The sequence below is a fragment of the Pinus tabuliformis genome, chromosome J, assembly GCF_031772625.1.
Source record: "Pinus tabuliformis cultivar Carrire ecotype Pingquan chromosome J, CPIR1, whole genome shotgun sequence".
Lineage (NCBI taxonomy): Eukaryota > Viridiplantae > Streptophyta > Pinopsida > Pinales > Pinaceae > Pinus > Pinus tabuliformis.
Genome location: NC_142295.1, coordinates 146,383,991 through 146,396,599, shown reverse-complemented (window position 1 = coordinate 146,396,599; position 12,609 = coordinate 146,383,991). Strand labels below are relative to the sequence as shown.

The following is a 12,609-nucleotide window of genomic DNA, read 5'->3' as shown; positions in this document are numbered from 1 at the left end:
CCTCAGAAAGAAAATAGTAGGTACAACAAACCTTTTATTTCAGCCACAAACAGCAAATTGATTCATAGGGGTTAGCTCAAGTTTCAACCATTTGTCACCAATGTAACTGGGTATTTGGTTTATTACATGCTGGCAGATGCCTCATTTGAATCCCCACTGAGTGGGGTGCACTAGTCTATGCCAACGGGTTTAGTAGGGATGCCATCCGCAAATGTGGTGAAGCATCCCATACGTTTCCCGGAAAGGTTTCCTTGTATTAAAAAGAAATTAATGCAGATGATAATCATGTTCCAACTATGGTGAATTATTACCCTAACTACAAGAGATCAGAAAATACACAATGAAAACACCTAACATTGGCACTAGCCTATGCCAACGGGTCTATAGGGATGCCATCTGCAAATGTGGGCAAGCATCCCATAGGTTTCCCGGCAAGGTTTCCTTAGATTAAAAAGAACTTAATGCAGATAATAATCAAGTTCCAACAATGGCGAATTATTCCTCTAACTACAGTAGATCAGAAAAAACACAATGAAAACACCTATCATTGGAACCAAAAAGATTTCACCAATAGAAAGACCAACATAGATCTGAAACAGAAGCCTAATGCATCAATTTGTTTGACATAAACACTACAAGTCAGCATCATCTTAGGCTCTGAAAAAGAGAATGGAACACCCAACTTCAATGGGCCTTGCCAGTTTAGAAGAAAAGTTCAGCAAGTTCCATACAATCCTCAAATCATCCAACTATTCTAGTCCACTTGCTTGACACTATGTTTTTTCTTCCAAAACTTTTCTTAGGTGCTTAGAGTAAACCCAATAATGGTTATGGAATAAGACATACAAAATAAGCTGAAACCAACTAGGTGTCATATGTCTGCATAATAGCATCCCAGTGAGCTATTAACTCCTGTAGTCAAGCACCATTGAAATTACCAAGCCAGTACATCAATGCTCATAACAACAGGTTTACATATTTTCTGCAGTGAGGAAATCCTCACATTCTTTACGTACCATGTATTCATTAGTCATCTTAAAAGTACCTTTAATAATTTTCCTTCATCAAAGCCATCATATCCACTTTTACACCCATAAGAAATTTAAACATGATCAACAAGAATGGTTAATTTCACATACCTTTGAATCTTATTTTCCTCGCAATACTTTGCAGCTTCATCCGGAGGCATATCTGCAAGTTTCTGCTCTAGAACACCACTGAAGGGAATAATGGGTTCACCTCCATGCCCCTGAACCCTAAGATCAAACAGAAATCAAAAGCAGCCAGTCAAGAAAGCCCCTCAAAACAGCAATAAAATATTATTTGTTTCAAATTTTGTATCCAGATAAGATTAGCCAGAATAACAGACATGTGCATTTGCAGAAGCTGTATACTTGCCACATCAATCAATAAACTATTTGGAACATGATTTCTTGGAAATAATAAATACTGACGTTACAGCCTTGAATATTAAGAAAATACTCTCTTTGGACTAATTCATGTTGCATGTCACTTAAGTTTTGGACTTGGGAAAAAGTCCACAAAAGAGGCTTAAGAAGGCTGGAAAGAGAAAACAAAAAAGACAAAGATAAGCCCAATTAAGAAAATAAACAAGCTTCAAAAGTTTTAATGAATTACTTGAGAGTGTTCACAACAAGAGGAGAAATCGAAGTCTCAGAAATTGAAGGTATTTGACGGTGAAGTGAATGGACTATCCTCCAAAACAATACGAAGACCAATAGAGAAGTCATAAATGTCTGAAAAGGCTCACCTTGAAGGATATCTTGGCTTGGAGAGAGACCACAGTTTTGCTTGAATACTTGTGAAGATGGAAAGCACTTGCAAAGAGATAAATTAAGGAAACCTAGATAACAGTACACCACAAAGGGTTGACTCTACATGACATTGCAGGGTGTTTTGCAGGTGAACATCATGCCAAAGTCATATGTTGCATTTTCATTCTATGTCAGCGAGAGTTGTTGCTGTCCTCTTCTAAATGTTCAGTAGGTGATTCATCCCAGGAAAGGGGCTTGCATGTGCTGCTGCAACAAATGAGGTGTTTGCTCATGTTGTAACCTTCTACAACCAATCCTCAAAAGGATAGAAAATGCATCCACAATTTCAACTTATTTGGGTAGCTTCATATACTCAAGCACTTGCAAATTCTTGCATATTCATCCATTCCATGCATCATTGTTATGGCTAAATTATGGCTACAATGGTTGAAATTTAGCTGAAATGAAATCTGATTATTCATGCAAATACCTGTATCCCATAAGAATTAGATTACCAATTCCAGGGTTGTAATTAGTTGATCTGTTGGGAAATGGGAAGGTGGTGAAATAATGTGTTTGTATAGACTCTGTATGTAGGGATTCCTGACACAAGTGAAAAATGTCTTTACCCTAGCTGCTGAGTCACATGTAATTACCAGTTTTCCATGGGAATGCACCCCCAGGGTGGGGAGCACACCCACTACGTTTCCCATGCTCCAGGGATGGGGAGATGCCTGGGAAAATGGTTCCCCACGTCGCCCATTGGCGGGGACTTGGGGAAATGTTTCCCAGTGTGGAGGCGGGTGAGCACATCCCTCCCCCAAAAGAGGGACACCTAAGCGCTCCCCCCAGGTTTTTTGGCTATCCAGATTCCAAACATGAAGATAAAAAAATAACAATTATGATTTTGAGGAGTCTAGGACCTTGGTAATCAATGGCAACACATGAAGATGGAAAAAAAAAGGGTTAGAGCTCTGAGGAGTCTAGGAACTTGATTTTCTATCCTTCTACTTAAATTTGTAACATTAACATTAATTGTTTCAGTATGTTTGGGAGTGGCTCCAGCCTAATCAGACTACATATGGAGAAAGTAGAACTTCACTTCCTATTCAGAATTCAGCAGACTTAACAGTTTTCAGGATTTCAGGATTGGCAGGAGTATAGCATTTCCACTGGATTGCACAATAACGAATTTGCATGGGATGAATTGTTATTGTTGGGATTTTATCATTATGATTTTTATATTTTATAATTTTAGAGACAGGGACTCTCCCCCTCCGCTCCCCTCCCCTCCCCCACTGCACAGCTATTATAAATATCCATAATTCCATGATTTATATTGGGCCATGAACATATATGCATACAACATTTATGCATGGTCTCCTGAGTCCTGAGATATCTCTATGCTTAAGGACCCATAAGAGTTAGCATGGGCAGTAATAACATTCCAGCTAGGGGTGAGGGGATGGTCCTACTACCCAAACACAATTTTCTTAGTTATGACAGCATGTGAGTCATTAGCAAGTCACTGTGGGCTATCAAGCAGTTCTGACAATTAGTGTCACTAAACATATGGGAGAGGCATTGTTGATGAATTTTAGAAAGTCATAATTACTTCCCTAATAATGCACGTAAAAGGAGTTCCAATGCAAAGTTTAATGGCCACATATCCCTAGTACTTGAGTAGTTTCCATCCATTCTGTAGGTTGCTCTCTTGTGCTGGGTCTGTAGGCTGGTCCATGTCAACTCATAAGAAAGAATGCAACTATTAATGTCACAAGCTATCCACTTCTACTATGTTTCTAAGTCATAGGCATAAGAGGTTACAAAGATTTGTTTTTCAATCATTTATAATTTAAACGTTTCAGACCCAGATCAAGAACCACATATGATTTTACAGAGTCTGTGTGTGCACAAGGGGTGGTGCACTGGGGTGGGGCAGGAAAAGAGAGAGCGAGATCATATAATAAAAGTTAAAACCAACGAAAATTAAATTGTTGAGGCTACTCACCAAGAATGTATTTTTGGTAGATATTTATTCTTCTTTCTTTGATAGTCCTTTTCGGTCATGTTCACCTGCGTACAGTAAATAATTAAGCGGGAACTCTCTACAATGTTATCCATACACTTCATCCTTCAAAATGAACTTGATAAGTTGATACAGAACAGAAATAAGAAGTGATGAAGAGAAAAAGTCAAGGAAGAGAAAGTTATAGTAATGTCTAAGTCGAGGAAGAGAAAGTTATAGTAATGTCTGCAGATGACCAAAATGCTGTCAAAAACATGTTGGTCGGCATCTGCATGGATTGTCATCAAAAAATAATATCAAAGGCTTTATTAAATATGCAGTAATTAAGAATTTGTGTCATGTCAATGGGGGTTGCCTTGCTTGTAAAATCGGTGCAATGTTATTGTCCCCACCAAGGCTTGATTCCCCCAAGTAACATGATTGTCCCTCATGGACCATATTGTCCCAGCAAGTGAACAGACTCGTGATTGGGGGCAGGTGAGAGACCTAGGTGAATTTCGCAGGATAGAAATCCCTGACTCGTGGTTGGTTAGCCAAATGATACTCTTCCTGTAGTGAGATGCACTTGCTTCCATCATTCATGCAATAAATTAAAAATCCCAATATTCAGGAATGTGCTGCTCACATCCTTGACTGAAAGGATCTATGTCAAACTTCTAGACTCATATTGGCCTCAGTTTTCACTAAAATACTTTTTCTTTTCTATGACAGAGGCTGTCTTTTACCACATTAAGAAGCCATCTATGTCCAGCAGCTCTCGTGCATGCAGCCATGATATTTTCCTTCTTCAGGTAGATTCTCATCCAAAATTAGATAATGTTTTGGATTTTAATATTTTCTTTCATCATGTTTTCTAAATCCATATTCTTAGGATTTATGGATTTTATTGGGCTATTTGTATTTGAATATTAAGTTTGATACTATATTCTCATTATTATAGTTCCTCTCTAATAGATGGTTGAAGGTTGTGTTGTGTGGATCCTTCTATTTTTAGAGCAAGGCTAATGGTTTTGTGAATAGGATTTGGTTTTATGGGCGTTATCAAGGTTTATTAGTGACATTTTAATCCATGTATAATTCAACCATTTGAGACTCAACGATATGTTTGTCATTCAAGGAACTACGCTTTCATTTTATTCTTATATTCTTCAACCCTTTTACATTTGTTGCCAACTCAATTCTACCATCACTAATCCTTAAAGATATAGGATTATTATGGATAACTTGTCATATCTAGAGGTGTCATATAAACGAATATAGTGTTTTAATGATTTTAGCCTTCCTTAGAAAGCTGCTCTGACCTCCTAGTCAAAATGTCGTAATCTTGTACTTCATGTCAAACCAGATTGCATTTATGGGCACATCGTAGTTTATATTTAATGTGACTGAAATATTCAATTATGAATATTGAGATCTACAGTTCTCCACAAGGTTATTTTAGTTAACAATTAAGAAAAAATATATTATATTGAATTCATAAATGAGCTATATAGTGAATCCAAAGGCTTAGCTCAAACGGTTGTTGTCAATGTTCAAGCATTTGGATAGTTCTGTGTCAGCAGGTGCCCGGTTCAAATCACCCTGGTTGAGGTGCACTAGTCTACAATGACAGGTTTATTAGGAATGCTATCCATAAATATGACAAAGCATCTCTTGCCTTGCCCCGCAAGGTTTTCCTTCTGAAAAATAATATCAGCTTTGAAGTTGGAGAAATTGCTAGTCGATTCTATACTATTTAATTAGTGATAATATTCAATTATTTTGGTCAATCTGTGTATGTATTTTAGTACATTGAAAATCACTATATATCATTAATAACATTTAAAAAGTGGAAGCTTCAACAGCTCTTCCAGCACAAATATTTACCCTATTTTTGAAAGCAGCACTTTGGGTACTTCAAAATTTCGTGATATGTAGGGATGTCTGAAAATGGATTCAACAAGGATTGCCTTTTTGAAAGTTAAAAGACCTGAAAATTCATCATAATCAGATCTACTAAGTTCTTCACTGAAAAAAGTGAGCCAGAAAGTGGATAATTTCATAAGCAAGCATATGATACCACATTCATAAGAACCATCAAGGGCAGTTCCAATCAAAACCTACAAGATACATAAAAATTGGAGTGGAATAAATAAATCGAAACAAACACAGGACTTGTTGACCACTGGAGTGGCACCTAGATATTTTTCAAAGACTCCTTGCCCAAGGATGGATCAAAAGCTGCTTATACCATCAGAGATCATCATATTACCAGAGTTTTTCAACTCTACTTCTTCTTCTTATCATTTTCTGCTGTACTCAAATTCCACAATCCCTATAGGGGCAATGTAAAAATGATACTAGTATGAGGAATCGAGTCATGTAACAGGCCTGGGTAGGTTGGGAGCTTGTCATCAAGAGAGAATTACTCTGGGAGGGTTTTTTCACTTGGTTAATTATCATCTCCTTACGAGGACTTGATTATTTTTGGGTTTTTTCCTCCAAGCATATCCCCAAAGGCAAGAGTACGGTTTGATGGCAAGGCCTTGGGTGAGTCCTAGTGTCTAATGTCATTGTATATTACCATACTAGATCATACAAAAAAAAATTGTGGAATTTAATTAGGTCTATGGGGTCATTTTTAAATTTCCCGCGAGGAGGAAAATGGAATAAAACTTGTATATGAAATGTAATAAGTGATGTCTAGAGAAGTTGTATGGGATATGAGTGATAAAAATTACACCTCTCACCCTCAACTTTCTACTATGACACACTTTGAGGGGTTAAAAATGTGTTTTAGACCCTCAAAACCCACATTTCCTAAGTTTAGTGGGAAATCTGGCAATAAATTAAATGGAGAGAAATAAATTGCTCCATGTGACAAAATTGTTGAAAAGTGTAACTAGGTTCGGTCTTCATAATGACATGTAATTGTGATTTTATGTAATTGATGTAAAGAAGAAAAATAAAATTATTATTGTAACGCTTGTTTCATGGGTTTCATGAGCAAGGAATTTTATTTTTAGCAATGGCTCCCATTGTGAGCCCTTAGGATTGGTCATAAAGTCAAAAAGAGTCAATGTCATGTATGAAAGACCCTTCTTCGGCATGTTACATTTGTACATGAGTAAATGAAAGTGTCAAATAGCCCTCCAAGACCAAGTTGAAGAAACTCCTTCAAGTCGGATTCAACTAAAAATAATGAATTCGCTCCAAAAGACATGTCGGCTCACCCTCACTCAAGTCAGCCTAATTTGACTGGGAAACAACTATAAATAGGGAAGCTCGGCCTCATTTCAGAGCAAGCAATTCGGTCAAGATCTGAAGTAAGAAGGAGTGTGAAAATCACCAAAAAATAAGTCTCATAGCTAGCGAGAAGAAGGAAGGAAGAGAGAAGGTCTTTGGATATGTTTTAGGGTTGTCTTATTGTCACACGTGCGAAGGAGAGAGGGATCATCTGTTGCTGAGAAAGGCCGAAATTATTCAAAAAGAAGTCAAGCCAAAGGGTAGCCGACTTGAAGGAAGAAGGTCTCCTTCTAGAGCGAAGAAGATAAAGGGTCAAAGTTGGTCAAACACGTGTTAGGGTTTCTGAAATAGAGACAAGAAGTGCAGTATTGAACCAAGGATTGAAAATCTGAAGTATAGCCGAAAAACAAGGAAGAAAAGCAGTTGGATCAAGTGTTGTTTTGAGTACGAAAGAGAAGCAATGAAAGGGAACTTGTGTCTTGGTCTTGGAGTGGCAAAATAGGTCAAGGGTCTTGGTATTCGTCAATCGAAGTCTCTATAAGCAGAAGAATTTGTTCAGGTTTTCCTTTCAAGTGGGAGAAGTTTTGGCCCTAGCTGATAGCCTATATTCTATGTCTCTTGCCTCCTTATGGTTTATGCATTGGTAGTTTTTTATGAAGAATAACACTATACTAACATAAGTAAAAGAAGATCCTAATCTGAGAAGTAAAAAGCATTCACAAGCAATTATCAATGGAAGAGAAATCACTTAATCTCGAAGCCCTAGATTTCTCAACATGGTATCAAAGCTAAGGTAACTAAGTCAAGGAAGGGCGTCTTATCAAGGGACACTCAAGGATAAAATCTCGCGGAAGGCATCAAAGCAAAGATCATCTTAAAGTCAAAATCTAAAAAGGAAACATCATAACCCTAAATCAAAGAAGAAATCTACAAAGACGTATTGGGATCATCATCAAGAAAAGAAGGCCAAAACCCTACATCTACTCAAGTTGAAGAGATCTATGAATCAAGGTAAGCTTGAAGTTTATTCATCCAAGAAAAGCACTTCAAGATCAAGATCATATCATCATCAATCAAAGAAGCATTCCTGGGATCCGCTCTCAATCATTTTGAAGTTGAAGTGTCTTGAAGACTATTCATCCAAAGGAAGCGAGATCAAAATGCGTTGTCATCAAGATTCTAAAGCAATCTCTCTCTCAAGCAAGATCCCTACCATTGGAGACATCATCAAGAAGTCATCATCGATCTTCATCAACAAAGACTCGATCATCAAAGGATCATAAGGGATCTCCATCTTTGTGGGATCAAGGATCATTATTGAAGAAAACTATCTTCATCAAGTAGAAGTTTTATATTCTCTATATAAAATCAAGTAAGTATATTTATGTCCACATCTGAATATGTCAAAATGTCTTTTTGCAAAGAAAGCAACAAATTGGTTGGGGCTTCAAACTATCTTACATGGAAGAAAAGGACAGATTTGAATCTCACTGAAAATGAGGTTATGGAACATGTCAAAGGATCTATCACTAAACCAGCAAAGGAAGATGCTCAAGCTCTTGCAAAGTATATTAAAGGGGAAGTTAGGGCTCAAAGGATTCTCATAGAATCCATCAAGGATCCCCTCATCCCATATGTATCTAAACTACAAACTTCAAAAGAAATCTATGACAAACTGATAGAGTTGTATTCTGTAAGCATTGCTGGAGAAGTCATCTCATTAAAGCAAGAACTCTACAAGTTGAAGATGTCAAGGGAAGATGGAATAACCTCATACTTTATGAGGATATCTAAAATCAAGGATCAACTTGAAGATATAGGAGAAATCATGTCTAATAGAGAAATGACTACAGTTGTACTAAATGCACTACCAAAGTGGCATAACTTTACTTCAAGTATTTATGGGAAGAAATAAGCTACTCCATTCCAAGATCTATCTTCACCGTGCAAGATTGAAGAATCTAGACTAAAGGAAAAAGGAAAAATTTAGGAAGTTTGGTTCTCAGAAAAAGAAAAGGGACATGGTGAAGATTCAATGCTATGGGTGTCAAGAATATGGTCACTACAAAAGAGATTGTCCTAAGATCAAAAAGGACAATAACAAAAGAGGAAGAGAAGAAGCCCGTATCACTGAAGAAGTGGAGGAAGCTGAAAAGAAGAAGTCCAAGAAAGAGGAAGTAAGAGATCTCTACTATGACTGAGATAGTCTTCCTCACCTAAGGACTTTTCATAGTTCTTGAGTCTTCTGTTGTAAGATATGGCTATCATGATTCACTAAGGAAAATAATGAGATGCATCATGGCATCGTAAAAGCATTGAAAGCAAGAGCTCGTTACATCAACATAGAAAAGCATGAACGATGGTCGAAGCATGGCAGTCAACTATGGAAGTATACTGCTCTTGGAAACCTCATTTGTAACACAAGTGGCACTTATGGAAAAGAAAGAAAAAGGTCATCTAGTACAAGGCTCATCATACATCTATCAAAAGGAAACATTTGTTGGATACCGATACTCTAGATCCTCAAGATTCTCTGATGGAATCTTCAACGAAAGGTTCGTCGATCGAGAGAGGAAGCAAGTGTTTCATCAAGAATTCCAAGCTTGTGGAATTCATGGGATGATGGTATGATGACATAAATGGTGAAGCAAACCAAGGGATTGAAGCTCTCTTTAATCAAGGAAGGTCTGGATGACATAAAAGAAAATGAGATATGCATGCTTACATTCAAAATTGTAGAGTCATTTCATATGGTTGTATGTAACTTGGATAAATGTTCTATCTTGAGAGCATGATCAAAAGAAAGGATCTCCTCCTTCGAAGGAATGCAGAAATGCATGGGTCACACATTCACTAGATGAAATCAACATAATATGTCATCATATGTAATATGAGGTGGCTCACTATAATTGAGGAACTCTGATTGGAAGATTCTAGGAATGAAATGTGAAGAGATCGTGGAATATCCAACCATGGTAAAGGCAATCAACATACAAAGACCAAGAGATCTCACTAGAATATCTCCAAGAAAGATATATAGAATCTAATGAAGAAAGAAAAAGAAAGAGACCCTTCACAATATATATCTTTGTGAGATGTGTTGATGTGTATGTAGGATGTTGATGCAAAACTAGAAGATGTCATGATGAAAGACCATCACAAAGGTAATTTTGATCTAATGTTCATTCCTTTATTTTTGAACGATATCTGGATGGGCTTATGCCGCGCTGCTAAGGAAAGATCTATGGATATATTACACCACTGATGCGCATGTAGTAGGATGAAAGATCCTAAAGGAAACATGGCATGAAAAAAGGCGGCATGGCATGAAGGAAGGCCAAATATGGATGGATGAATCACTTTTAGATGATGACATGATTAACTAATGGATGAAAGTGATGGATGGTCTGTGCCCTACTAAGAAGTCCCAAAACATAAAGACTCCTGAAAGAGAAGCAATGAAAGGGAACTTGTTTCTTGGTATTGGAGTGGCAAAATAGGTCAAGGGTCTTGGTCTTGGTATTCGTCAATTGAAGTCTCTATAAGAAGAAGAATTTGTTCGGGTTTTCCTCTCAAGTGAGAGGTTTCTTCCCTGACTGATAGCCTATATTTTGTGTCTCTTGTCTCTTTATGGTTATGCATTGGTAGTTGTTTAATGAAGAATAACACTATACTAACATAAGTAAAAGAAGATCTTAATCTAAGAAGTAAAAAGCAATCACAAGCAGTTATCAATAGAAGAGAAATCACTTAATCTCAATGCCCTAGATTTCTCAACAAAAATGACATGGAAATGACTTGGAAATTATCTCAAGTGAAAGGAGCGAGTCAAAAGACAAATTGGAAGATGATTTGGCACCTTGCATCATAAATAAATGGCCCACTCAAGGAAATCAAATTTCTTGACATAATTGCAACAACTTTTGACTGGGAAATTAGAATTTGTGGAGTTAATGCACATTTGGGAGGATTTGGGAGAATATTTAGCAGAGGTTTTTATGGGAAACTGTCCCCAAATTGGTTCCCACCCATATACACTTTTCATTTCATCATGGAATTCGATTTTGCTTAAGGGATTCTTGATGCCACTTGGGAAATTCAAATTTGCAATGAAAGTGTTTTGAGATTGTCACCCATTTGCTTTGGGATTGTAACCATTTGCCTTGAGATTGGCTCCCAAGCTTCTATATAATAAGAGCTTTGTGCTCTCACCTATGTATCCATTGTTTACTAGCTATTGTGCTTGCAGAAGCGCTACCACTTTGTACACTTTTCAAGAATATCAATAAAAAGACTTTGGGGGTCTATTCATGGGTGTTCTTCCTTTGGAGCATGGTGCATTGTGAGCTATTGGTATCATCTTTTCCATGCTTTGAGTTATTTCATTTACCATGTATTCTTGTGAACTTGTTAGTGCAAAGCTATTTGAATTAGCATTTGATTATCTAAATCTGCATGGCCTAATGTGTGACTTGAATATTGTATTAGAATTTTTTTTATCAAGCGTGAGGGGAAGTCTTTGGAAGACCAACCCACCTTGAAGCACCTTCAAAGGAACTCTATTTAGTTATTTGGATTCACTTAGTTTATCTTACGAAAAGTGTCTTGCAGGGATTCGTTTGGGCATAACTTGTATACAAGCAATTATTTTAAAAATTTAAATCTTTGAAATAGTGCTTCATTGATTCATATTAGCTATTTGAGCGCTTCTCTTCACTAAACCAAGTGATGGGGTTCACTCCCATCACTTGATTGGGTTTCTTGTATATTATTTGTATTATATTTAATCGTTTTCATATTATCTCTACACTAATTTGTTTATTGATCTTGCAGCCCATAGGTAGAGTGTTGGTGATAAAAGCATCAAGGAAGGATCACGTAAAAACACTTTTCTTTGTAGGACCTCACAACTCTTTCCAAGGTTGATTTTTTGAGTAGGTCGTGGACATTTGAGGAGAATCGGTTCCTTGTTTTGCGCAACAATTGTTAAAATTGGCAACTAGGGCCAAATTCCACCTTGGGACAACTCATTTGATGGAGTTGATGATTGCATTGGATTCCTCTTTTCGAGAGGTCCAAGATTGATATAAAGATCATCTCATTCAAACCACACATGTACAAATTGATATTGAATTTATGACCACACGTGCAAATTGTTCAAGTCAGCCTCAACTTAATGTAGGCTCAAGAAGCTCAATGGATGTGTCCCTTCACCCACAACGAAGGGTATAAATAGAAGAAACCTCTCACCCCATTTGGACATCATTCACTCACACATTCTTCTCTCTCTTCATCAGATTCGTTCATATAGCTTCGGGCGTCTTCTCTCTCTCTCACACGTGTGGCAAGTAAGACAATTTTCAAGGCAAAAAATTACAGGCCGAAATTCCAAACTTCAAGACCAGTGTTGACCGAGGTTGTTTTGACTGAATTTCACTGTGGTTTTGCAGGTAGAAATTTTGTTTCTTTAGGTCGCATTGACTGGCACAGAAATCGAGGATTTTGGAGTTGTTTGACCCACATTGATAGCAAGCTTGTTTGACTGCAGAGCTGACCGCAGGTTGACCAAGTTTGACAAAA

At 37.2% G+C, this 12,609-nt stretch overlaps 1 protein-coding gene across 1 annotated transcript in view; it reads right to left on the bottom strand.

Moving 5' to 3' along the window:
• The window catches only part of LOC149226057 (GTP binding protein), a 202,339-nt gene that overhangs the window by 61,630 nt on the left and 128,100 nt on the right, over positions 1-12,609 (bottom strand). Inside the window, exons 7-8 of the mRNA XM_089377396.1 lie at positions 3,787-3,851; positions 1,140-1,256 (exon numbers count right to left, since the gene is read on the bottom strand). Coding sequence (XP_089233522.1) covers positions 1,140-1,256; positions 3,787-3,851 — 182 coding nt within the window. The remainder of the gene's footprint in view (positions 1-1,139; positions 1,257-3,786; positions 3,852-12,609) is intronic.